This window comes from Oryctolagus cuniculus, chromosome 8 (assembly GCF_051225735.1).
Source record: "Oryctolagus cuniculus isolate XC-2025 breed Fujian yellow rabbit chromosome 8, ASM5122573v1, whole genome shotgun sequence".
Lineage (NCBI taxonomy): Eukaryota > Metazoa > Chordata > Mammalia > Lagomorpha > Leporidae > Oryctolagus > Oryctolagus cuniculus.
The window spans coordinates 138,600,833-138,627,941 of record NC_142874.1 but is presented as its reverse complement, the minus strand read 5'-3'; the positions used below and the strand labels follow the sequence as shown (position 1 = coordinate 138,627,941).

Below are 27,109 nucleotides of genomic sequence, written 5' to 3'. Positions count from 1 at the left end.
CTTCTCTAACTTAACAGAATTATTTAGAATACAAAATGAGTGGGGATGTTTCTTACATATTTTCAGAATCTTCACATTATACTATTAAATAGTAAATTTTTAAAAGATTTATTTATCTATTTGAAAGAGTAAGAGAGAGGGAGAATGAATCTTCCATCTGCTGGTTCACTTCCCAAATGGCCATGTAGCTAGGGCTGGGCCAGCCTTGAGTCAGGAGCCAAAAGCTTCAACCCAGTCTCCCACGTGGACGGCAGGGGCCCAGTCACTTGGGCCATCTTCTGTTGCTTTTCCCAGGCCATTAGCAGAGTACTTGAGTGCCTGCCAGCCACATGGGAGACCCAGACTGTTTGAGGCTTCTGGCTTTGGTTTAGTACAGCCTGACTGTTGTGGGTTTCTGGGGAGTGAAATAGTATACGGAAGATTCTCCATTTGTGTCTTGGTCTCCATCCCCCAAATATTGAAAATGATTTTTTAAATGTTAAAAAATATATGTTGACTTACATGAAATTGTTATGGTTCCCCATTATTTTCACTCCCAGGTCTCTTTGGAGAGAACAGGCAACACAGAGAACTTGGAATATTTGTGTTTGTGTCAAGCATGCTCAGTGAAAGGCTATGTCACAGAGAAATGTTAAGAGTTTAGTAGAAATACTGGTTTTGTTGGAAGCAATGAATATTGTGAAATACCTGAACATTTTTGAAATGACATATAAACTATGTTTCTAACATACAAATGAAAATCAATCAATCGATAAACTTTCTGGTTTCCATTATAAAGGCAGCAGTAAATAAAACATTCCATATACACGTACTGTGATGATATTTACCAAATATTTCTATTTGGTATCATTATCACTGTTGGAACTATTACTGTCATCATAAATGGAAGTGTTTCTAATTGAAGACATCATCATATCTACAATGCCTTTTTTGGGGTTTGCTTCCAAATCAGTCTGTATTGCTCCAACTTCTGCTAGCTTCCATTCAAGTTCTGCAAAAAAATAACCCATAATTTTTAGTCAGATTAAAAAAAACCTTGAAAATAGAAACGTTTCTCATCTATTTGAAAAAATAAGTTGACACTAATAACATTAATGCAGAAATGATAATCAAAACTGGATAACAATGAAAGCACTAGAATATCAAACACTGGACACAGCAAAGTTACACTTAAAGGAAGAAATTATAGTTAAAATAATTATTTTTACATGATTGCAAATAAATGGCTTAAAAGTTAAAGAAGTTTTAGCCAGCACTGTGGTGCAGTAGGCTAAGTCTCTGCCTGTGGTGCTGGCATCCCATATAGGTGCTGGTTCGTGCCCCAGCTATTCCACTTCCAATCCAGTTCCCTGCTTATGGCCTGAGAAAGCAGTGGAAGATGGCCCAAGTGGTTGGGCCCCTGCACCCATGTGGGAGACCTGGAAAAAGCTCCTGGCTCCTGGCTTCAGATCGGCTCAGCTCCAGCTGTTGCAGCCATTTGGGGAGTGAACGAGCAGATGGAAGACCTTTCTCTCTGTCTCTCCCTCTGTAACTCTACCTCTCAAATAAATAAATAAAATATTTAAAATAAAAGTTAAAGAAGTTAAGGAAAGAATAATAAAGTTAACCTAAGGATACTAGAAGTGATATGAGGAAGAGAATATTTTAGCAAAAATAGCACAGTAAAAAACCAGGGATAGCCAACAAAATCAAGAGTTTGAAGAGACTGATAGATGCACCTCAAGCAAGAAAAGACGAGAAACCAAATAACAAAGAATTTGCATGGAACAAAACCAGTGACAAGATCCCATTTCATATCCTTCAGCCTGCCAAAAAACAATAGTCTAACGATACCAGGATCTGGTGAAGATGTAGGTAAATGGGAATTCTCATAAAGATGAAAACTCTCACAAGATTGTAAAAGCCACAGGACTCCTTTGAAAAAAAACATGCAAATATGTCAGAAAATGTTAATAAGAAAACTTAGAGGAAAAATACAAGTTACCAAAGCACATCCAAGAAAGCAAGCCTAAATATATATAACAACAAAAAAAGAATTGAACTGATATCCAAAAATCCCCCATCCCTGCAAGTTCATCATTTCGGCAAATTTATTGCTAAGTACTAGATGAACACAACTTTTATAAGGAACATTACAAAATTAATTTTAAAAACACAAAGATCACAACAAATTACAAGATAGATATATTTAAATCACAGATGGCAACAGTTACAGTTATTAGGATGTTACTTTGCCAGCAATCTACAAATGGGATTTGAATAAGCATTCAACAGGATATTTCACTTGGCTAATTCCAACAATTATGTGGAATTTTGAAAAAGACTTGCCCCAGTAGAGATACTTAAATAAGGCTATAGTTATTAAAACCGCATTAAAATAGAATTACTATATGATTCAGAAATTCCTCTTCTGGGTATATTCCCAGCAGAATGAAAGCAGAGTCTGACACTTTTTATTTATATTTAATGTATTTATTTATATTACAAAGTATCCACAATGTACACTCTACTATCCACAATCACCAAAGGGGGAAGCAACCCTGGTGTCCATCTGTGGATGAATGTACAAACAGAATGCATTATTCAGTATTAAAAAGAAAGGACATTCTAATAAGTGCTACAACATTAAGGAATCTTGAGGATAATAAACAAAGTGAGATCAGTCACAAAAAAGCCAATTACTGTATGCCTGCACTTATATAAGGTGTATAAGCAAATCACCTACGCAGAAAGCAGGGTGCTTGCCAGGGGCTAGGAGATGAGAGAAGGAGAAGTTGTTTCATAGGTTAGAGTTTCAGTTCTGTAAAATGAAGAGCGTTTTGGAGCTCGGGTCCACGATATCAATCTAATACTACAGAATAGTATATTTAAAAATGGTTAAGATGGTAAATTTAATGTGCATTTTCCCAAATAAAAAAAAATAAAACAAGGGCAGATGTCGTGAGGTGGGTGTTAAGTTGCCACTTAAGAGGCCTGCATCACTATCAGAGTGCCTGGTTCAGGTCCCAGCCATGCACTTCCCAATCCAACTTTCTACTACTGGACCTGGGAGGCAGCATATAGTGGCCCAGGTGCCCGAGTTCTTGGCAAGCCATGTGGGAGATCTGACTGGAGCTCCTGGTTCCTGATACAGCCTGGGATAGCCCTGGCTACTGGGGACATTTGGGGAGTGAAGTAATGGATAAAACTCTCTCTCTCTCTCTTCCTCCTTCTGTCACTCTTTCAAATAAATAAATATTTTTTAAAAAGTAAAAAAAAAATTTTTAAAACATCAGTGGGAAGGGGCCAGCACTGTGGCGTAGCAGGTAAAGCCACCACCTGTACTGCCAGCATCTCTATGGGTGCCAGTTCGAGTCCCAGCTGCTCCACTTCCAACCCCACTCCCTGTTGATGTGCCTGGGAGGGCAGTGGAGGATGGTCTAAGTAACTTGGGCCCCTGCACCCAAATGGGAGACCCGGAAGAAGCTCCTGGCTCCTGGCTTCAGCCTTGCCCAGCCCGACCTTTGCAGCCATTTGGCGAGTGAACCAGCGGGTGGAAGATTTCTCTGTCTTTCCTTTTCTGTCTCTCTGTGGCTCTGCCTTTCAAATAAATAAAGAAATCTTTTTAAAAAATCAGTGAGAAGTGTAATTTGAATCCACAAAGTAAACCTCAATGTTATTCAAGACCTAACTTGGTAAATAAAATGTTATTCAAGACCTAACTTGGTAAATAAAACTTTAAAACTATTTTAAAAAGTATAGAGGATGGGGCAGGAGCCATGGCACACTAGGTTAATTCTCTGCCTGCAGTGCTGGCATCCCATATGGGCACCGGTTCTAGTTCTGGTTGCTCCTCTTCCAGTCCAGTTCTCTGCTGTGGCCTGGGAAAGCAGTAGAAGATGGCCCAAGTGCTTGGGCCCCTGCACCCACATGGGAGACTGGGAGGAAGCACCTGGCTCCTGGCTTCGGATCAGCGCAGCCCCGGCCGTAGTGGCCATTTGGGGAGTGAACCAGTGGAAGGAAGACCTTTCTCTCTGTCTGTCTTTCTCACTCTATCTGTAACTCTGCCTGTCAAATAAATAAATAAAATCTTGAAAAAAAAGTATAGAGGAATATCTTTTTCACCTTAGAAATACAGAAGGATTTTTAAAAGAAAGCACAAAAGGTATAAAATAAGGAAAAATCTTAATTTTGATTATGCCAATACTACAATTTTTATCTGGTAATAAAAATGAAATAAGGGGGCCAGCCCTGTGGCATTGTAGGTTAAGTCTCCACCTGAGGTGCCAGCATCCCATATGGGCTCTGGTTAGTCCCGGCTGCTCCTCTTCGGATCCAGCTCTTGGCTATGGCCTAGGAAAGCAGTGGAAGATGACCACAGTGCTTGGGCCCCTGTGCTCACATGGGAGACCCAGAAGAAGCTCCTGGCTCCGGGCTTCAGATCAGCCCAGCTGCGGCTGTTGCAGTCATTTGGGACAAGAACCAGCAGATGGAAGACCTCTCTCTCTGTCTCTCCCTCTATCTGTAACTCTACCTCTCAAATAAAAAAATAAATCTTTAAAAAAATTAAATGATCAGCTATAGGTAGCAAGAATATACTACTAATACTATAAGAGTATCAGAACTTTACACATATAAGCCTATAAATCAATGAAACAACACAACTGAAAAATGCACACAGTATATAAACTATTAGGAACAGTAATCAGAATGACCAGTACCTGGGGAAAAATGCTTAAAACTTCTATAAGAGATATAGAATAGTCAAATTCACAGAGCAAGAAAGTAAAGGGTAGTTGCCAGAGGCTGGAGGGAGGGGAAGAATATGGAGTTCTTGTTTAATGGGCACAGAGCTTCCATTATGCGAGATGAAAAGAGTTCCAGAAATGGATGAGGCTGATGGTCGCACAGCAATAGGTATGTCCTGAATGTTAATGGACTGCATAGTTAGAAGTTATTAAAAAGGTAAATTTCATGCAATGTGCATTTATTTTTGGCACAAGTTTCAAACTATATCCAAAAATTTCCCTCTGATATCTCCATCTGGGGATTGGGAGGGAGAAAATAACCCATAAACATACTAAATTCCTGATAGCATTAGCCTCTAAGGAAGCAGGGAGTGGCCTAGGACTAGGAATGCAAATACAGGTAACTACATCTGGAATGTGTTTTTCAAAAAGCAAGCAAACAAACAGCCAAAGGAAACACAAGCAAACATGCCTGTTTGTTATTCTGGATAGTTGTTATTTTCTTAAATGTTTGTATGCCCAGGCCCCAATTCATAGGTTGAAATCCTAACCCCAAAATATTAAGACAAGGTGGGGCCTGAGAGATGATTAACTCATGAGAGAAGCCCTCAGAATGGGATTGGTACCTTTAAAAAGAGGCCTCTGGGAGCTTCTTTGCGCTTCCCAGCGATGTAGTGAAAAGTCAGCATCTGGGGCCAGAGTTGTGGTCCAGCGGGCTAGGCTGCCACCTGTGCCTGGGACACTGGTGTTCCATATTGGAATGACTGCTGAAGTCTTGACTGCTCTACTGCCTTTTTTTTTTTTTAATATTTGAAAGAATTACAGAGAAAGGTAGAGACAGAAAGTGAGAACGAGAGAGAGAGAGAGAGAGAGAGAGAGAGAATGTCTTCTATCCACTGGTTCACTCCCCAAATGGTGGCAACAGCCAGAGCTGAGCTGAGCCAAAGCCAGGAGTCAGGAGCTTCTTCCAGCGGGTTCAGGGGTCCAAGGACTTGAGCTACCCTCTGCTGCTTTCCCAGGCCATAGCAGAGAGCTGGATCAGAAGTGGAGTAGTCAGGACTCAAACTGGCACCCACCTGGGATGCCGGTGCTGCAGGCCAGGGCTTTAACCCGCTGCCCCACAGCACCAACCCCTGCTCCACTTATGATCCAGTTCCCTGCTAAGGTGCCTAGGAAAGCAGTGAAGATGGCCCAAATACTTGGGCCCCTGTTATCCAAGTGGGAGACCTAGATGGAGTTTCTAGCTCCTGGCCCCAACTCAGCTGCTGTTGCAGCCATTTAGGGAATGAACCAGTGGATGAAAAATCTCTTTCTCTCTCTCCCTCTGTGTTGCTCTGCCTTCAAACAAATAAAATAGTCAACAAGTCAGCATCTATAAGTGATGGGCCCTTGTCAGACACTGGATCTGCTGGCACTTTGATCCTAGACTTCCTAGCCTCCAGACTGTGAGAAACAAATGTTTCTTGCTTATAGCTGTTCAATTTATGGCATTTTTATAATAGCAGCCTGAAAAGAAAATGATCTCATGAATGCTTGCTACATTAGACTATTTTTATGTATTTTTAATTAAAACAAAGAGGTCTACACTAGAAAAACAATGTGATAAACCACGGAGAGACCTTTGAGACTAGGAGAAGGAAAGGGAGAAAATTCTGGACCAATTCAAATACAGAGGTCTCAGTAAAGTCAGAAGCGGTTCTGGGGGATTGAAAGAAGGAAAGAATAGCTGTTGAAAACAGCCATTCACAAGTGGTTTAAACTTGATGGTCAGAAACAAAGATTTTTAGTTTTATAATATAAAGCAATTCTGAAAAATTAACCTTAGGAAGTAAAGAACCACTAAAAAGGTAAATATATAAAGTCCTGTGCTGTGTGCCAAGAAAAATAATACAGGAGCCTGTCCCCATACTTGTTAGAGAGAAGACTTGAAGGGAACTGATTAAGCAAAAAAGTCAGACAGTAGGCAAATCAGTGGAACATAAGATGTATCATATAGCAAATAGATACTGTAGAAATTAAATATAGAAATTAAACAGAAGAAGAAGAGAGACTATGAATTAATCCAGGGTTATCAACAGAAGGAAGACCTCTCTGTCTCTCCCTCTCACTGTCTGTAATACTACCTCTCAAATAAATAAAATAAAATCTTAAAAAAAAAATCCAGGGTTATATAATGGGATACACAGAAGTTAAGGGAATTCATAAGAATAAAGTTTGGACAGAAAAAGCAAAGAAAGGTTAGATATTTTAGGTACAAAGGCAGAACAGAGAACAAAGTGTGATGGCACAAATGAGTAAGGTATGTCCTGGGGAAGTGGCTGAAGAATAGACTAACTAGAGAAGGAACTAGAAAAACACTGAGAAATATCATTAGAGAGGTTAATTCTTAACTTACTTGACACAGAAGCCATTGAGTATTTTAAGCAAAAGTGTGGTATATTATGAGTAATAGTAGCTAAGCTAATCTGGAGGCATATAGGAAGGGACAAGAAGTAAGGGAAAACCTTATGTTTTGAGGAAATATACTTTCATGACATTTGTTAATCTATGGAAGTTTTCACCTGTTATTTTTATAAACAAATTTTGAAAATCACAACATTACAGCCGGCGCCGTGGCTCAATAGGCTAATCCTCCACCTTGCGGCGCCGGCACACCGGGTTCTAGTCCCGGTTGGGGCGCCGGATTCTGTCCCGGTTGCCCCTCTTCCAGGCCAGCTCTCTGCTATGGCCAGGGAGTGCAGTGGAGGATGGCCCAGGTGCTTGGGCCCTGCATCCCATGGGAGACCAGGAAAAGCACCTGGCTCCTGGCTCCTGCCAGGATCAGCGCGGTGCGCCGGCTGCAGCGGCGGCCATTGGAGGGTGAACCAGCGGCAAAGGAAGACCTTTCTCTCTCTGTCTCTCTCTCTCACTGTCCACTCTGCCTGTAAAAAAAAAAAAAAAAAAAAAAGAAAATCACAACATTACCTTCTAGCTTGAGATTTATCCCTCCACATTCTATAATTCCAATGAATTTGCCTTCTATCTGACCATTTTTATAAACAAAGATTGTTGGTAAACAATTGTCATGGTAGTGTTGAATACAGCTATTCACGATGGCTTTAACAAATTTCGTTTCTGGAAACTTTCTTGCTAGGAGACTAAGATGCTGGTTAACCAACAAACACATTGGGATGCTAAAAAGGAAACAGTATACACATCATCTTTTAAAAAGGCTACTCATCTCATTCTAGTAAAATAAGTGCAACATCCCCAAGACAAAAACACAGCTTAGATAGTTTCTGATATAAAGGCATATCATTGTCACCTCCATTGTTACCTTTAACCATGACGAGGCTGTGTGGAAGCCTCCAATTTTCAGTTAACACTACTACAGCCTGGGAATGAAACTAACTGCATAGGGAATCTGATGCCTAACTTAGGCAAACTACATCCAACTTATAATCAGTTTAGTTCAAGCCAATTCCCAGTTTGTGGGTCACAGAAAGACAAAACAAAAACCTAAAGAATCTTTTGCAGTTCTGAGTTAAAACACAGGGCTCCCACTCCCTGCCCTTGTCACCACCAGGAAACTCACATACCCAGAGTTCCTTGTCTTCTCTGACTCCCACAAGCTACCTAAGGTCTCCTTGGCATGCTGCACCTGTCCCCATCATCCAAACTGTTCCTCATCAGAAATGTAAGATGGACTGGAAGCATGGTCAAAACCACCACATCTTTGTGCTCTTTAGCTCCTTCTCTCCCACTGCGTCACCTGGCGCTTTATCAGAATGTTCCAAGGCCAATCCTCCCGCCCCCACCCCTCTTCACACGCCTTCCCTTTTCCACGGGACCACCTCTGGTGGTTTCTCTGCTGCCCCCTTTTCCTGTGGTCTCCTCTTTCCTTCTCCAAAGACTATGCACTTTGGAGATTCAAATTGTTAAATCGGTTTTTAAAATTCCTTACAATAACTAATCTCTTTCCTCTGGTCTTAGCCCAGGTGAGAAAGGAAAAAAAAAAAGTCTATTTTGCTCACTTCTCTCGAAAAGCTCTTCTCGTTTGGCCTCTGTGGTAACACTTTCTACTCACTTCCTTGTCACCTCCCTGAGCTCCTTCTTCTGTCGGTTCCTCAGCGGTAGATGCTCCCTAGGATTACACCGTGGGTCTTCTCACTCCACACAAAATCTACACAGAATCTTCACTGCTCCACTAGCAACAGCTGATGGTCTTCATCTCCCCTACGCATTCACACACACATGCATGCATGCGCGCGCACACACACGCGTGCACGCACACACACACATGCATTCACACACACATGCATGCATGCGCGCACACACACACACGTGTGCACACACTCACACACACACACACGCGTGTGCACACACGTTCCCCCTGTGTTTTATTAGACTGGCACCCAGGCCGACACCCTCTGCTCCCCGCCCCGCCCCCGCCTTCTACCATGCCCAGTTGGTAGTCAGGTCCTGTTGGTTGTCCCTCCTTCTTTCCTATCTCTCCTCTCCTCCCTGTTCCCACTGCTCCACTCCTTTCCTTTCCTCTCTGAGCTACGACAGATTGCCCTGCACGGCCTCTCTTTCCAGTCCTGCTTCCCCGTTTTCACCCTTGGCTCTACTTGAAAGGTAGCTCAGCAGGAAAATCTGTGTGTGACCCTGATACTCGGCACTTCCCTCAAGCTTAAAACCCTCCAGTGACTCCTGGCTAACTCCAGGAGAAAGTCGGGACTATCTCTCCAGCATTGTACCAGGTGCTTCAGGCAGATCAAGGTACCGACCGTCCCTACCCCCGCCTTCCTCCCCCCCCCCCCAGGCACTGTGCCGCCTGCTGCTTCTGCACCTTTCTGAAGCTGCTTATCCTACCCACCTCCTCCGACCCTGGAAAACTGGGAATCTTCTTCTCGTGGAAGCCAAGACCAAGAATTACTTACCCAACAGAGTGTTTCGCACTTCCCTCTCCAGAGGTAGAATTACTATGCCTATCTTCAGTGCCTTTACTCTGTGTAGACTCCAACCATAGCACTTGAAAGACATCACCATTACATTTACTTGTGTCCCTTTACTATATTAAAGTATCCGTAAGGGCAGCGACAGGAGCCCTATCTGCCTTTGCAGCCCCAGCACCTACAGAATTCTCAGAAGTCCTCTTAACTTTAGGGACTGATATACGACAGTGTATGGAGGAAGGTGCTAAGAAAAACAAATTAAATGCACTGCATGTTGAATTTGCATTTCATTTGATAGTATTAACCTGCTAGAAATCTAAATAGAGCTTTATTTTAACGAGCGACCCACTGAAAGTAATACTAGGAAAACATACACTGCCTAACTAACATAAGTCTTCCACACAAATCAAGTTTGCAAGTTCAAATTTTCCTCAGAAGAACCGAATCCACTAATGTCTAATTCAGGGACATTTCCTTCTTACCACGAGAATGGGATGTGAGTCGGTGGCTTGACAGAGACGTGTGTGTGCGAGGCTGGGGGGAGGGTGCTGGTGTGACCAGCAGAAAGCAGGTGTGCACTGGTGTGGGCAGGGAAACGCATGAAGAGTGTGGCACACGGATTCTGGTGCTGACAGTGAGTGGCAGGGAACAGATCTGGGGTGCAGCTCAGGGTCCAGAACGTTCAGCCCCAGCAAAGCTGCAAAACCTAAGGAGGAGCTCTAACACCAGAAAACAAAGTAAGGGCCTATTATGGTATTCAAGGTCCAAAATAGGCACTTGGGCACAGGAATAACACGGATGTGCCAAACTGGAATTTGGGCACAGGTATAAGTAAGATCGACTAAAATCAGAAGTAACACTGACTTCAAGCTCACTGGCCCAGGGCAAGTTAGATCCCACTAAGGCATCTTGAGCAGACTGAGCCTTTATTTCTATGAAAAAATAGACCCAACTGTATAAACAAAATGCCAAACACCATTACAGTTATAGAATTTTAGGAATCTGTATAAAACAAATTATCACCTTCCTAAAAAACTTGAAAAACTAGCTGGAAACACAAATTTGTTTAACAGCTATACTTAATTTTACAAAATTAAACAGTTGTGAGTAAATCCAGTGTTTACACACTAACCTTTTCTGGGGCAGGCACTTGGCCTAATGGTTAAGGCACCAGAATATAGAATGTCCACACTCCACACTGGAGTACCAGGGCTCATGCTCAACTCTGGTAGCTGACTTCAGCTTCCTGCTAATTCAGACCCTTGACAGCAGCAGGTGCTGGTTCAAGCAGCTGGATTCCTGCCACCCACGTGGAAGTCCTGGGTTGCATACACAGCTCCCAGCTGTGCCCCAGCCAAGGGAGTGAACCAGTACACAGGAACTCTCTGTCTCCCTGCCTCTCAAGTCAGGAAACAAGGAAAAGCCTTTCCAAAATAAAAAGACTTGTCTGAAGGATATTTATAGCACAATTACTTTCTATGATATATTTTACAAATTTGAGTATAAATCAATTTTCTTAAAATGTTACATACTAACACAAGCATGTATTTTCTTAATGTCAAGGAAACTAATAATTTATGTAAATATCTTAGACTGGCCTCAAAAAACCTTCTAAGAAGGTTACAAATACTTAAAATATTATAAAGCCACATCCTTACTCTGAGTCTATCAAAGATGACAATTTGAGGAACACAAAAACATTCAACTTCTATGGATTTTGAAAATTGTCAAAACTAGTTATTTACCTAGAAGTAACTATTAGAGTAAATAATTTTAGTGTTATGTTATAGGCATCGAGAAACAACATCTCTTCTACTTATCTTAAAGGGTCAGAAAAGATATGTGAACTACTTTAGCATCTAACCTTTCCCACAAACATATCCCAGTTTTGTAAATGTCAGCATTTATCATCCTTGTTTGTGAGAATTACTAGCAGCAGCTTTTACAAGCTGGCTCAACAAAATAAGCAGTAGAGGTAAAATAGGAATGTGAGTCATTTTAAGACTTTAAAATGGGGCTGGGCACTGTGGCGCAGTGGGTTAAATTGTTGCTTGTGATGCCCTCGCCCCATGGCAGGGTGCCGGTTCCAAGTCCTGGCTACTCTGCTTCTGATTCAGCTCCCCTCTGATGAGCCTGGGAACCAACAGGTGATGTACTTGTTGTCCTGCTACCCACGTGGAAAACCAGGATGGAGTCCCTGCCCCTGGCTTCAGCCTGGCCCAACCTTGTGGCCATCTGGGGAATAAACCAGCAAATGAAATTCTCCCTCCCTCTGTGTGTGTGTGTGTGTGTGTGTGTGTGTGTGTCACTCTGCCTTTCAAATAAACATTTTTAAAAAGGAACTTAAAATGACTTAAAAATTAATCTACCAGTATTTTAGTTTCCTCTAGTGGCTCATGTTCTGTCACTATTTTACTAGAAGGGGTGGCAGATGTTTGCCTAGCAGTTAAGATGCCTGTCAGGATGCCCACCCAAGTCCCAAAGCAGAGTGACTGGGTTCGACACCCAGCTCCAGCTCCTGACTGATGCAGACCCCAAGAAGCAGTGCTGATAGCTCAAGGGATTAGGTTCCTGTCACTCACATGGGAGGCCTGAATTGGGTTCCTGCCTCTGGCTTTGGCTGGCCCAATCATGTCACCAGTCACCAAAGGGCACTGGGAGGGTGCCCTAAAAATGTGGGTTCTTTGTCTCTCTCCTTGTCTCTCTCAACCAAATAAATGAATAATTTATCTTTAATTTGGCTGGGGAACTGGTGAGCTGCTAGACAGCACAACTCTAATTCGTACAAGCTGCTCTGGGTATCTCTAAGAAGAAAGTTAGGATTGAGAGACTGGGACAAGGACACTGAAGCCGGTCAGTGCAATAGTTTGTAGCCATGAGGCGGAGGGTTGGGACCTAAAGCCAGACAGGAACAGAGTTCAGAAACACCAGGCTGGTAAGACCTAGGGACTTCAGGATTGTACTTTGTACAACTGGGCATTTTAAAATTAACTGTCTTTGTTAAACAGGGGGAATGCATGGGAATTATTCTACTAAAATAGACGTAAAAAACAATGTATCTAAGTGTACTACACGATTTGCACCTTATTCAAAAACATTTATATTTATAAAAGGTATTTTGAAGTCAGTTGGGAAAATTTGAGTAAGACTTAGGCATTAAATGCTACTAGAAATTACCATTAATTTTGTTAGGCGGGAAAATGGTATCATGGCTATGTAGAAAAATGCCCTTAAACAGATTCAGAGTTTATCACCCAAAATACATTATGCTGGCATAGGATTATTTTGAGCTCAAAGCAATTGAGAATAAAGAGACACAAGAATACTCTGTGCCCTCCCGCTCCCTGTTGGGAAAGGAATGCTGATTGTTAATCTCTAGAGAAAATTCTGGACTCTCGGCAGCCCAGAGAGGCACCAGAGGAATCTACTCGACAGTATGTAACCTTCCAACGATTTCCCTCATGTATTTACCCGCCCCAAGTTTGCCAGCCCTAGAAGCTCCAAGACCCCTTCCTTTGTAATGTCACTTCTCTTACAAATTTATTTTTTCTTGTTAAGATGCTATATTAAGTCCAAGTTCTAGCCACCCCTATAGGTTACTCCTCTCTGTGTATCTGTGACGTGCTCATTAGTAGACTTCTGTTTCTTTCTTGTTAATCTGTCTTTTGTCCGTCTAATGTGCAGAGCTCCCAGGCCAGTGAAACAAAGATAGGTGGAAGAAAAGATCCTTCTCCTTCTTTTCCAAGGCCTTTGTCTTTTGAAGATACATGCTGATGTAAGTAAGAATAAGTCATGATGCTGTGTGTAATTTACTTAGGAATGTTTCTGCAAATGTAAGCACACACACACAAGATATAATTATGGCAAAATGTTCACAATGGAATCTGTATGGTGAGTATTTAAGTGCTCATTCTTTCTGTATTTTAAAATTTTTCCATAATAAATACTTTTTTGCTTTTTATGTATTTATTTATTTGAGAGACAGAGACAGAAAGTAACCATTCACTGGGTCTCCCCTCAAATGCCACAATAGACAGGCCTGGGCAGGAACCAGGCTGGCAGTCAGGAATGCAACCTGGGCCTCCCATGCAGCGTGAACACCTGAGGCATCACCACTGCTCCCAGGCCTGCATCAGCAGGGAGCTCCACCCTGCAGCCTGGGACGGGCTGTGGGCATCGTAACAGCCAGGCTAAATGCCCACCTTAATAAAAAGTTTTATTTACCAAAGAGTACTTATTTTCTAGAAACTGTGCAAATTTCTTTACGTTAGAAATGTAAATATTTTAAATGCCTAATTTAATTCCTGAAGCCAATGATTATTAAACCTTTTATAAACATTTATATATATATTTCTTTTGAGTACTCTATTGTACTCATATTCTTTACAGAACCCTAAAATCAGAAACATATCTTTCAAAATATTAGTATATCAACATTTTGAAACACTATAATTACCTTGATCTGTATAGATGAATTATAACCCACACATCTTTTTCTGCATTTGTGACTTCATTTACATACTGATTTCCAGAAATTTCTCTTAATTCTCCAAATTTTTGTTTTTTCTTAAGAGCTTTCCATTCCTGTAACCGCTTTTCTCTAATTAAAAAATGGAATTAAATTACATGAAAAAATTATCATATTCCTAAAGTCATTTGCCTATACAGCAATAATTTGGAACAGTGAATACAATATCTATAAATCAAGCACTTTAAATGATAGAATAACCATTAGCAATCTTACAAAGGCAATTTTTTCTTTTTATAGGGGAATTTGTTATGAGTCTTGAAAAGTATGTTTACTATTAATTTAATAATTGATTTTAAAATTTATTTTTAAATTATTTAAATTTATTAAGACTAGGTTTTGGGGCTGACGCTGTGGCGTAGCGGGTAAAGCCACCACCTACAGTGCTGGATTCCCATATGGGCGCTGGTTTGGGTCCCAGCTGCTCCACTTCCAATCCAGCTCTCTTCTGTGGCCTGGGAAAGCAGTGGAAGATGGCCCAAGTGTTTGGGTCCCTGAACCCATGTGGAAGACCTGGAGGAAGCTGCTGGCTCCTGGCTTTGGATTGGCACAGCTCCGGCCGTTCTGACCATTTGGGGAGTTAATCATCGGATGGAAGACCTGTCTCTCTCTCTCTCTCTCTCTCTCTCTCTGCCTCTCTGTAACTCTGCCTTTCAAATAAATAAATAAATCTTTAAAAAAAAGAGACTAGGTTTTAATAATAGCTAAAGACTAGGCTTTAATCATAGCTAAAGAGAGTTTATTTGGACATTAGATTGACAAGTTCTCATGAGCAGGTTAAATACCACTTCCTAAGAGAGACTATCTGTAATAATGATACCTAACATTTCTTAGTGCTTACTTGGTTGCCAGGCACTATTATTTTTGTTGTTGTTTTATTTGAGAGGCAGAGAGACAGAAGAGGGGTGGGTAGTTGCTATTTTAAGTACATACACTAACTACCTTAATCCTTGCATAAACTTACGAAGTCATTGCTATTATTATCCCCATTTATTTATTCACAGCACACTAAGCTAATGGACGGTTCGAAGCCTTTGTGAAATTCCGTGCCATGCATCCACATGTCATATAGGTCGAGAGCTTGTCAGGGAGAGCAATGACGATTTAGGCTCTAAGGTCAGAGTAACCTACAATGAAGTGTGAGTTCCAGCACTGAGGGGCATGCATTTGGGCAATTCACTTCATCTCTCGAAAGTCTGATTCCCCCGCTGAACACGGGGATGGTATTAATTTTTTTTAAAGATTATTTATTTGAAAGTCAGAGTTTCACTGAGAGAGAAGGAGAGGCAGAGAGAGACAGAGAGGGGTCTTCCATCCGCTGGTTCACTCCCCAGTTGGCCCCCATGGCCAGAGCTGTGCCAATCCAAAGCCAAGAGCCAGGAACTTCTTCCAGGTCTCCCATGTGGGTGCAGGGGCCCAAGGACTTGGGCCATCTTCTACTGCTTCCCTGGCCATAGCAGAGAGCTCGATGGGAAGTGGAGCAGCTGGGACATGAACCGGTACCCATATGGGATGCCGGCACTGCAGGCATAGCCTTATCCGCTATGCCACAGCGCTGGCCCCAGGAATGATACTAATTTTTTTTTTTTTTTTGACAGGCAGAGTGGACAGTGAGAGAGAGAGACAGAGGGAAAGGTCTTCCTTTGCCGTTGGTTCACCCTCCAATGGCCGCCACGGCCGGCGCGCTGCGGCCAGCGCATCGCACTGATCCGAAGCCAGGAGCCAGGTGCTTTTCCTGGTCTCCCATGCGGGTGCAGGGCCCAAGCACTTGGGCCATCCTCCACTGCACTCCCTGGCCACAGCAGAGAGCTGGCCTGGAAGAGGGGCAACCGGGACAGACCCGGCATCCCCAACCGGGACTAGAACCTGGTATGCCGGCGCCGCAAGGCGGAGGATTAGCCTATTGAGCCATGGCGCCGGCCGGAATGATACTAATTTAACTACTCACATGGGATTGCTGGAGATTGAGCGAGGCAGTGCATGTAAATATCTTAGCATGGTGGCTGGCACACAGTGAGCACTCAGTAAGTTTTGCTCATTTATTCATCCTGAGAGAATCTTAAAACTTTGTTAAGAACTCTCCAAAGGTACATATTTAGATAATTTAGCTGTTGAATGCTTAGATTCATGAAACAAATCCATTTGTTTTCTGACCTGTCAGCAAGTTTTTTACATCTGTAGACTTTGATTTATTTATTTGACAGGTGGACTGAGTGGGGGGTAGAGGGGAGAAAGATATCTTCCATCTACTGGTTCACATTCCAAATAGCTGCGACAGACAGGTCTGGACCAGGCCAAAGCTAGGAATTCCATCCAGGTCCCCTACAGGTGGCAGGGGCTCAAGGTACTTGGGACATCATCCACTGCTCCCCAAGCTTGTTATCAGGGAGCCAGATCCGAAGCAGAGCATCAGGACTTAAACTGGTACTCTAGGATGGTCTAACCCATTGTGCCATAATGCCCAGACTGCAGGAAGTACTTACGCTCTTCTTCCTGGAGTATTAACTATATTTTCTTACTCCATATTCATAAAGCTTTAGCATCTGGGGCCTCAGTGATCCGGCAGAGACAGCCTGTCCCAGAAACAGCTAATTGGAACAGCAAAAACTCACAAAAGCAAACCAACTAATCCAGGATCCATACTCTCAGCCACATCCTCCATCAGGCTAAGGCACTAACTAGCTCTCTGCCCTAACCGTCCAGCATCAGGCATCAGATGACCCCTACAGCCAAGAGCCTACCAAAATTTTTCAAACTAGCCAATCCCAAGGCTGCTTACTTTGCCTTGTCTGTCCTATAGCAACCCCAGTAGAGGCTCATGTCATGCTTTCTCCTTCTGACTCCTGGCCAATTAGGATGCTCCTTTGTGTGGTAGAGCACGCCCCCTCCTCTGGGGAACTGAGTTACAACCTATCCACTTCATAACAATTGTCCCCTGTTCATACTTGAATAAAAGCAAAACCCTGGATACATTTTCAAGAGTTCAGGCCTTGTTTCACCTGTCAGGTAAAAACTCTCATTTACATAACTAATCCACGCAAAATGAAGCCCAAAGGATAATGCCAAGGATAGCAACCCAGGGCTAGGGCCCTCACACAGTTTTCAAATTGAAGTCCTTCAATTTTCCCTCCGTGGCCGAGACATTCAGAACCTAGAGTTGCTCCAAAGATCTTCTGGGAGCTGTACCTTGTTCACACTGTCACTAACTCCCAATCTGAATTCACTGGCTTAACATCTTGTAGAACTTTCAAAATGGTCTTATTTCAATGGCGGCACCGCACCCTACCACAACTATCAGCTACTTCTTTTTCCCCTCCCATCTTCTGCTTCCTCCTTTTTTTTTTTTTTTAACTTCAGTGGAATTGGGGAGGGGAGAAAAGTAAACAGATGAGTTAATTTTGCCATGAGGCAGTCACATGGTGTTCAATGGCCTGCATTTTTCACCTAACAATCATTATCAGTGATGATTCAACTGTATAAACAGAAAGCCCTTTCGGCTATTTTGAACAGAAAGGAGCTTAACCTGGGAATTAAGTGCTTTATAAACCCAATGGAAAGACAGAAGGAACAGGATCTAGGCTGGCTACCAGAAATGACTCCCAGGAGAAAACTGCAAAACTGGTCTGCCAAGGCTGGTCTGCTGCAATCCAGCAACCAGGAATCTGGAACTTGTGTTCCAACGACTGGCCCTAGCGTCAAACTTCTGTGAGCATCAGAAAACCAACTGTTGCTACTGGAAACCTAGTTCTATAGGAACAGTCTACGGGTAAGACATGCTCCCAGAACGATGGCTTCAAAATCATGGTGCAAAGTCGAGGTTAGCACCAGCTAGGATGCTTTGCATGCCGCCGCTTTTTTACATACTTAATTTAGTTCTGAATTCAAATCTGCGAATGTGTCCAACAGAACCTAAATCACATTTACTACCCTTGCTGCAGCGAAGTCTGAAAAAGGCAGTGTTTGCTTTTAGCTTCCAAAAGGAAGAGGGACACGTGTCACAGTAGCCACTTTAGTGTATGTACGATAAAATTAAAAATGTGCTACAGATATTTTGTGGCTACAAATAGATTTTTCTCCATCATCATTCCCCAATAAGACAAGCTTCTGGGGCTGGCATTGTGATGTAATGGGTTAAGCTGCTGCCTGCAATGGTAGCATCACATATGGGCTCAAGTCCTGGCTGCTCTACTTCTGATCCAGTTCCCTGCTAATACACCTGGGAAAGCAGTAGTAGATGGCCCAAGCCCCTGGACCCCTGCACACACGTGGGAGATCTGGAGGAAACTCCTGGCTCCTGGCTTCAGCTTGGCCAAGCCCTGGCCATTGAGGTCATCTGGGGAGTGAACCAGTGGATGAAAGATCTCTATATCATTCTTTTTTTAAAAAAAGATTTATTTTTATTTATTTGAAAGAGTTACAGAGAGAGGGAGACAGAGAGAGAGAGAGAAAGAGAAAGAGAGAGAGTTCTTCCACCCACTGGTTCACTTCCCAAATGGCCGCAATAGTTGGAGCTGAGCCAATCGGATCCAAAGCCAGGCACCAGGAGCTTCTTCCGAATTGCCCACGTGGGTTCAGGGTCCCAAAGACTTGGGCCATCTTCCACTGCTCTCCCAGGTGCATTAGCAGAGAGCTGGATCGGAAGTGGGGCAGACGGGACTCAAACCAACACCCATATAGGATGCCAGCACTGCAGGCTGGGGCTTTAACCTGCTGTGCCACAGCACCGGCCCCATCTATATCTTTCTGTCTCTTCCCCCCCCCCTCTGTAACTCAGTCTTTCAAATAAATCATTTTTTTAAACAAGTTTCTCATTCACATGTGATTTTATAGGTAACCATCTATGTAATGAATTCTATCTCACTTTTAATATGATCTTTTTCATTTCTTTATCGTATCCCGAGGTACTGGCTAGCATCTGTGCTATTATAATAGCTTCCTCTTCCGGGGACCACAGGAAGACCACAATTACCTTCTTCTTTTACAGTTACATTAGGATCGTAAACCAGTGGAACATGCAAGCTATAAACCATTTCTTTTTTTTTTTTTTTTTTTTTTTTTTGACAGGCAGAGTGGACAGTGAGAGAGAGACAGAGAGAAAGGTCTTCCTTTGCCGTTGGTTCACCCTCCAATGGCTGCCACGGCTGGCGCGCTGCGGCCAGCGCACTGCGCTGATCACAAGGCAGGAGCCAGGTGCTTCTCCTGGTCTCCCATGGGGTGCAGGGCCCAAGCACTTGGGCCATCCTCCACTGCACTCCCTGACCACAGCAGAGGAAGCACCTAGCTCCTGGCTTCGGATCGGCGTAGCTCCAGCCATAGCAGCCATTTGGGGGATGAACCAACAGAAGGAAGACCTTTCTCTCTGTCTCTCTCTCACACTAACTCTGTCTGTAAAATAAATAAAAATTTTTAAAAAATGGTTGGAGATGGGCCTGCACTGTGGCACAGTGGGTTAATGCCCTGGCCTGAGGTGCTGGCATCCCATGTGGGTGCCGGTTCTAGTCCCAGCTGCTCCTCTTCCAATCCAGCTTTCTGCTATGGCCTTGGAAAGCAGTAGAAGATGGCCCAAGTCCTTGTGCCCCTGCACCCGCATGGGAGACCCTGGCTTCGGATCGGTGCAGCTCCGGCCATTGCAGCCATCTAGGAAGTGAACCATCAGATGGAAGACCTCTCTCTCTGTATCTCTGTCTTTCAAATAAATAAAATAAAAGTTGTATAACCATCACCACTAATTAAAAAAAAAAGAAAGAAAGAAAGAAAGAAAACTATCGCTCCAAATCAAAGCCTGTGCCGTTTTCTGTTACTCTCTAATCTGCACATCCCAGGCCCTGGGAACCACCAGGCTGCTTCTAACCATCTGGTCTTTTGTGACCGGTTTCTTTCTCTTAGCACGCTGGGGATCAGCTTGACCTGTCAGCTTTAAGTCTTTTTTTTTTTTTAAAGGCAGAGTGGATAGTGAGAGAGAGAGACAGAGAGAAAGGTCTTCCTTTTGCCGTTGGTTCACCCTCCAATGGCCGCCACTGCTGACACGCTGCGGCCAGCGCATCGCGCTGATCCAAAGCCAGGAGCCAGGTACTTCTCCTGGTCTCCCATGGGGTGCAGGGCCCAAGCACTTGGGCCATCCTCCACTGCACTCCCTGGCCACAGCAGAGAGCTGGCCTGGAAGAGGGGCAACCGGGACAGAATCTGGCGCCCCGACCGGGACTAGAACCTGGTGTACCGGCGCCACAAGGTGGAGGATTAACCTAGTGAGCCGCGGCGCCAGCCTCAAGTCTTTTCTGAGCCTCTAACTCTCCTGGAAGACCAGCAGTGGCTTTCCACGTTGCCTCATATACACACTTGTTTCCACCAAATACGAAAAAAGAAGAAAAGCAGCTCTTTTAAGTCCTCTGGAAGCCACCTGAACCAGTGGGGGCTGACGTCACAGTGACCAGCCACTGTCACTATCTTCGTGTTCCGAAACAGCAACCTGTAATCAGAATACAGAACCCAGACATGTGTGGACAGACTCCTCATTGCTCACCCTGGTTCCAGCAAGCTGTGTCGGAAGTGCAGGTTGCTGTCCACAAAGATGCCTGCCGTAGGGCAGGGGTGAGGAATGGGTCCGTGCCACTGAGCTGAGGGCTGACTGCAACTCATTTTTTTTTTTTTTTTTGGACAGGTAGAGTTATAAACAGTGAGAGAGACAGAGATAAAGGTCTTCCTTCCATTGGTTCACCCCCCAAATGACCACTATGGCTGGCACTGCGCCGATCTGAAGCCAGGAGCCAGGTGCTTCTCCTGGTCTCCCATGGGGTGCAGGGCCCAAGCACTTGGGCCATTCTCCACTGCCTTCCTGGGCCACAGCAGAGGGCTGGACTGGAAGAGGGGCAACCGGGACAGAATCCGGCGCCCCAACTGTGACTAGAACCCGAGGTGCCGGCGCCACAGGCGGAGGATGAGCCTAGTGAGCCGCGGCGCCAGCCCTGCAACTCATATTAACAGCAATTTACCAGCCAAGCTTTCCCCTGGATGTTGCAAACAGCCAGAAGACTCTGGAATTGTGCAACAGTCAAACAGTTTCTGCCAGTTCAGTTGTTGTCTAAGTGGAAAGTGGTTCTTGGAGCTTCCTACTCTGCTGTCTACCTCGGAGTGAGCTCATTAGTTACTTTTTTTTTTTTTTTTACAGTGCTTCAATTTGGGTTTCTTTAATGTTTGCTTATGATTAAAGTTATTCACTGTTGAGAAGGATACCACAGAAGTGATATGTTCCGTTTTTACAATGCCTTTGTCTCATTTTAGTATCAGGTTAATGCTGACTTTGTAAAATAAGTTGGGAAACATACAAACTTGTTCTAATTTCTGGAATAACATTTAATATTGGCAATTACTTATCCATTAAATAATAGAAAACTGATGGGCATCATGCTAAGAGAAAAATCTTTTTACTGATTTATTATTGACATTTTGTTTTATTCATGTGTAATTTGATAAAGTTCCACTATATTTATTTAGATAATATTCTATTTAAGAAAAAGCAAGAGTAAGAAAAAAATTATGTAATTCCATCTTATATAATGGAGGTTTTTGAATCTCACTTAAACATTGTTTTTTTTTTTTAATCTATTCCAGATGACAAAAATTCTTAGTTTCCTTGTGTTTCTTCATTCAAAAATCTCTAAGCACTCCAAATGAATCGCTGTACCTGTATGCTTCAATCGCTTGCATATCCTCCTCATCAAAGTCATCTTCAGCCTCCTTCAGCTGTGCGAGAGTCATCTTTTCATACGGTTTAACTGAAACAACATAAATTGTAGATCATTGCGTAAACCTTTTTATTTTGTACTCAGTGACTAGAAAAACGGAATCTCAGATAAGTTGAGATGAATAACTTTAAACAAACTGGAAGCAGGCAGCACAAAATAGCTTTACATAATATAGAAACTATACTATAAAAGTTAGTTTCTCAAAGTTCACAGAACTGACAGGCTACATTTAAAAGTAGATGTGAAAATCAATTATACTCCATAGATTTAGGTTTCTGCCACGTACAAGGAAATCTTGGTAAGTAGTCCATGCTATTGGATCAAAATAGAAAATAATCACAAGGTAAAAGGATACTGTTGGGGCAGAAACCTCACTAGGTTACATGCCAGGATATTTCAGCTCTGTTATTAACTTGCGTGAGATTTGCTACACGTAATTTAGTCACTTTGGGAGTCACCATTCTCATTTTCAAAGAAGGAGTTTGGTTTACATTAAATGATCCCTAATGTCTTCTCTCCCTCTATGAAATGCATTGTTATGACCTTAACTGTATTGTCCTCTTCATTGAGCCCAGCAAAAGCACAACTATACCCATGGCTTCTTTCTGTAAACGTAGAACCATTTCTTCAATTTCATCTTTTGGTTCTTCTTTTGGAGGAAGAATGCCAAAGTCTCTTAAAATCTCATTCCATTCTGTATCTTCATTTGGGTCCTACACATACACACACACAAATGGAAAAGAAAATTAAAATCTATTAACATAGTGGTGGTACACTTTAACTTTTTTAATTTTTAAAATTTATTTTTACTTATTTGAAAGACAGACAAGCTCTTCCATCTGCTGGTTCACTCCCCAAATACGTATTGATAACACTGACTTATTATGTAGCGCTTCCAGTAATACAACTGTTTGTGCACTCTACAGATAATCACGCATTGTATAATAGAACATAGTGATCTACATTTTCCACTTTCTATCACTAATGGGATTACATACTTTGATAAACAGGATGTATCTTCTACTCCCATCTTACACTGAGAACTATAATAAAATATCAATTTAGAATATATAATTGAAATATTAAGGAAATTAAGTCCGGAGTCATAGAAAATTCTTTGATGACTGTAAGGAAAAACCAATTCACATCATGCGTAAGTAAGGTTTGGTTTTTTCTCTGTGTGAGCATTTACAACCTTTGGGTAAAACTTCCTTCTACTTGCAGCTATAGAGCAGCATGGGGCTTTCACTCATCGATTAAATCTTAGAAGAGGCTAGGAATCTTTCTACAGCTCAATTTCTACCAACCAGTATTTCTCTTCTATAGAAGTTAACACTTTTTCTTGTTTCTTTATTGGTTATCTTTTATTTGCAGTTTTCCCAGAAGTTGTCTACCATTTTTTATTAGCTATTGTCTTTTTAGCCCACTGTCCACACTCCTGACGTTTCCAGAGAGAAAACTGAATTATGTACATGAGTAAATGATGTAATGAAGCCTAAGATGTGAATGATCTCTCCCTCACTGATAATGGACTGGAATTGTGGCTGGCTTCTGACAAGTGAATATAGCACATATGAAGGAATGTAATTCCTGGGATTACATTCCACAAAGTCTGTAACTTCCATAATGCCAGGACTCCCTTGCTCGCTGGCTTTGATGAAGCAATTGCCATTGCGAGGCACCATATGGAAAAAGCCAGGTGACAAGGAACGCAGCGGCAGCAGCAAGCTAAAAACTGAGAGCCTTAGTCAAACGGCCCAAAAGGAACTGAATCCTGCCAGCCACCACGAGTGAGCCCTGAAGTATGTTCTTCCTGCATCACACTTCCAAGTCAGCCCCCACGCTGCTGGACAGCTTCTCTGCAATTAGCTAAGAGACCTCTGGAGCTAATACGTCGGCTTTTCATTGCTTGGCTGCATTTAAGATTTTCTTTGTCCTTAATTCTTCACAGTTTTCCAACGATGCATCAAGGTGTGTCATTTCTTTTTGGATTCCCTGGATTCTTATCTTTTCAAATATTTGTTGACTGTCTTCTCTCTCACTTCTGAGATGCCAATAAAACATACACTACACTTCCTTACTTTCCTCTCTATTTCTTACTTTTTGGAGGTAGTTCTATTCTTATTTCTATTCTGACCTAATAAACTGATTCCCTGACACTTTCTATTTCATTTGCTTCAGTTTTTGTGTGGTAAAATATATATAACATAACATTTAACATTTTAAAGATTTTTAAATGTATAGTACAATGGCATTAAGTTATATACATAATGTTGCGCAACCAATCTCCACTATCCATTTCTAGAATTTTTAATCATTCCAAACTGAAATTCCACTCATTTTTATGTCACTTTACTTTTTTTTTTTTGACAGGCAGAGTGGACAGTGAGAGAGAGAGACAGAGAGAAAGGTCTTCCTTTGCCGTTGGTTCACCCCCACAATGGATGCTGCGGCCGGCGCACTGCGCTGATCCGAAGCCAGGAGCCAGGTGCTTCTCCTGGTCTCCCATGTGGGTGCAGGGCCCAAGGACTTGGGCCACAGCAGAGAACTGAACAGGAAGAGGAGCAACCGGGACAGAATCTGGCGCCCCGACAGGGACTAGAACCTGGTGTGCCAGTGCTGCAGGCGGAGGATTAGCCTATTAAGTTGTGGTGCCGGCTGTCACTTTACTTTTTAACAGATTCTAATCAAATATCATTATGGGGTACACAGCAACACTATGATACATGTACACAATGTGGAATGAGTGAGTCAAGTCAATTAACATATCCATCAAATTACTACCCTTGGATCAACATGTCCCCATTTTTCTGACTACCCTACCTTTTGGTAACCACCATTCCATTAACTCTATCTATGTGTTTACTTGTTTTAGATTATACACCATGTAAGTGAAAAAATACAGCTTTTGTTTTCCTGTGCCTGGCCTATTTCACTTAATATAATGTCCTCCAGGCTTATCGCATGTTGTAGCCAATCACAGAATTTTCTTTTTAAGGTTGAATAGTTTTCCATTCTGTATACATTTACATTGCTTTAGCTACTAATCCACTGACGGACACTTAGGAAGACTACAACATGACTATTGTAAATTATGCAGAAGTGAACATAGGAAGGCAATGACACATCAATTTCAAGGGTATGCTTCAAAACTGGGATTGCTAGATCATTGACCAATTCTATTTTTACTTTTTTGAGGAATCTCTGTAGTGTTCCATAATGGCTATATCAATTTAAATCCTACTAACAGAGTAGCAGGGTTCCATTTTTGGCATATCCTTGCCAACATTTATCATCTTTCATCTTTTTCATAATAAACATGCTGATTTGTGTGATGTGATAGATCACTGTAGTTTTAATTTGCATTTCCTTAATGGTGACTATTTTTTCATTTATTTGTTGGCCATTTGTATATCCTAAGAAATGCTTATTCATCCAACAACATATTAGAAAGATCAATCACCTTGACCAAGCTGGATTTATCCCTGGTATGCAGGGATGGTTCAACATTCCCAAATCAATGTGATACATCACATTAATAAAATGAAGAAAAACCATATGATTATCTCAATAATTGCGAAGAATGCATTTCATAAAACACAACATCCTTTTATGATGAAAACTTTAAGCAAATTGGGTATAAAAAGAACACTCCTCAACACAATCAAGGGAATTTATGACAAACCCACAGCCAGCAAACTTATTGAGTGGGGAAAAGTTGGAAGCATTCCCACTAAGATCCATAACCAGGCAAGGAAGCCCTCTCTCACCATGGCACTGGAAGTTTTAGTAAGAGCCAATAGGCAAGAAAAAGAAATCAAAGGGATACAAATTGGAAAAGAGGAAGTCAAACTACCCCTACTTACAGATGACATGATTCTTTTTATAGAGGAACTAAAAGACTATTGGAACTCATAAAAGAGTTTGGTAAAGTGATAGGATATAAAATTAACACAAAAAATTAATAGCCTTTGTATACACAGACAATGTCATGATTAAGAAAGAACTTCTCAGATCAATCGCATTCACAATAGCTACAGAAAAAATAAAATACCTTGGAATATATTTAACCAAGATTGTCAAAAGATCTCTACAATGAAAATTACAAAATATTACAGAAATAGAAGACACAAAAAATGGAAAAATCTTCCATGTTCATGGATTGGAAGAATCAATATCATCAAAATGTCCGTACTACCAAAAGCAATTTACAGATTCAATGAAATCTTAAACAAACTACCAATGACATTCTCCTCAGATCTAGAAAAATCAGTGCTAAAATTCATACTGAAACACAAGAGACCCAGAATAGCTAAAACAAAACCAGAAGTATCATAATACCAGATTTCTTTTTTTTTTTCAACAAAGTAATTTATTTTTTCCTGAGAGAATAAATTCAGCACAATATTTGTTTTCATAACATCCAACATGTCTTATGTCAAACTTAACCACTCTCTATGCAGGGACTGTGGTGGGGTGATCTACTTTATTGATTACCCTCAGTGTAATTCATCTGGGTAGCTCTAAGGCATATATCAGTGATCAAAATGTTTCTCCCTACAGTTACTCCTGCATTCTCAATCAGTTTCTTCCGCACATCATCTAAAGAAAATTTATGTGGTGTTTTTTTTTTCAACAAAGTAATTTATTTTATAATACCAGATTTCAATACATATTACAGGGCGATTATAATCAAAACAGCCTGGTACTGGAAAAATAAATAAATAAATAAGATGTGTAGACCAATGGAACAGAATATAAACTCCAGAAATCAATCCACACATCTAAAACCACTTCTCTTGTTTTTTAAAAGATTTATTTTATTTATTTGAAATACAGAGTTACAGGGAGAAGTAGAGAAAGTGAGAGAGAGAGAAAGTCTTCCATCTGATGGTTCACTCCCCAGATGACTGCAATGGCCAGAGCTGAGCTGATCCAAAGTTAGAAGCCAGGAGCTTCTTCCAAGTCTCCATGTGGGTGCAGGGGCCCAAGGACTTGGGCCATCTTTCACTGCTTTCCCAGGCCATAGCAGAGAGCTGGATCAGAAGTGGAGCAGCCGGGACTCGAACCAGTGCCCATACGGGATGCTGGCACTGCAGGCTGGCACTTTAACCTGCTGCACCACAGTGCTGACCCCACCAACTTCTCTTTGACAAAGGAGCTAAAATCAATCGC

At 42.0% G+C, this 27,109-nt stretch overlaps 1 protein-coding gene across 2 annotated transcripts in view; it reads right to left on the bottom strand.

The window, feature by feature from the left end:
* The window catches only part of PDCL2 (phosducin like 2), a 51,934-nt gene continuing 24,825 nt past the window's right edge, over positions 1-27,109 (bottom strand). Inside the window, exons 2-6 of one of the 2 annotated variants that reach the window (XM_008267847.5) lie at positions 22,527-22,647; positions 21,874-21,964; positions 14,121-14,264; positions 7,692-7,900; positions 1-991 (exon numbers count right to left, since the gene is read on the bottom strand). In XM_008267847.5, the coding sequence (XP_008266069.1) occupies positions 837-991; positions 7,692-7,900; positions 14,121-14,264; positions 21,874-21,964; positions 22,527-22,647 (720 nt within the window). In that variant the 3' untranslated portion in view covers positions 1-836. The remainder of the gene's footprint in view (positions 992-7,691; positions 7,901-14,120; positions 14,265-21,873; positions 21,965-22,526; positions 22,648-27,109) is intronic. The other variant, XM_089302795.1, reaches the window with a different exon arrangement.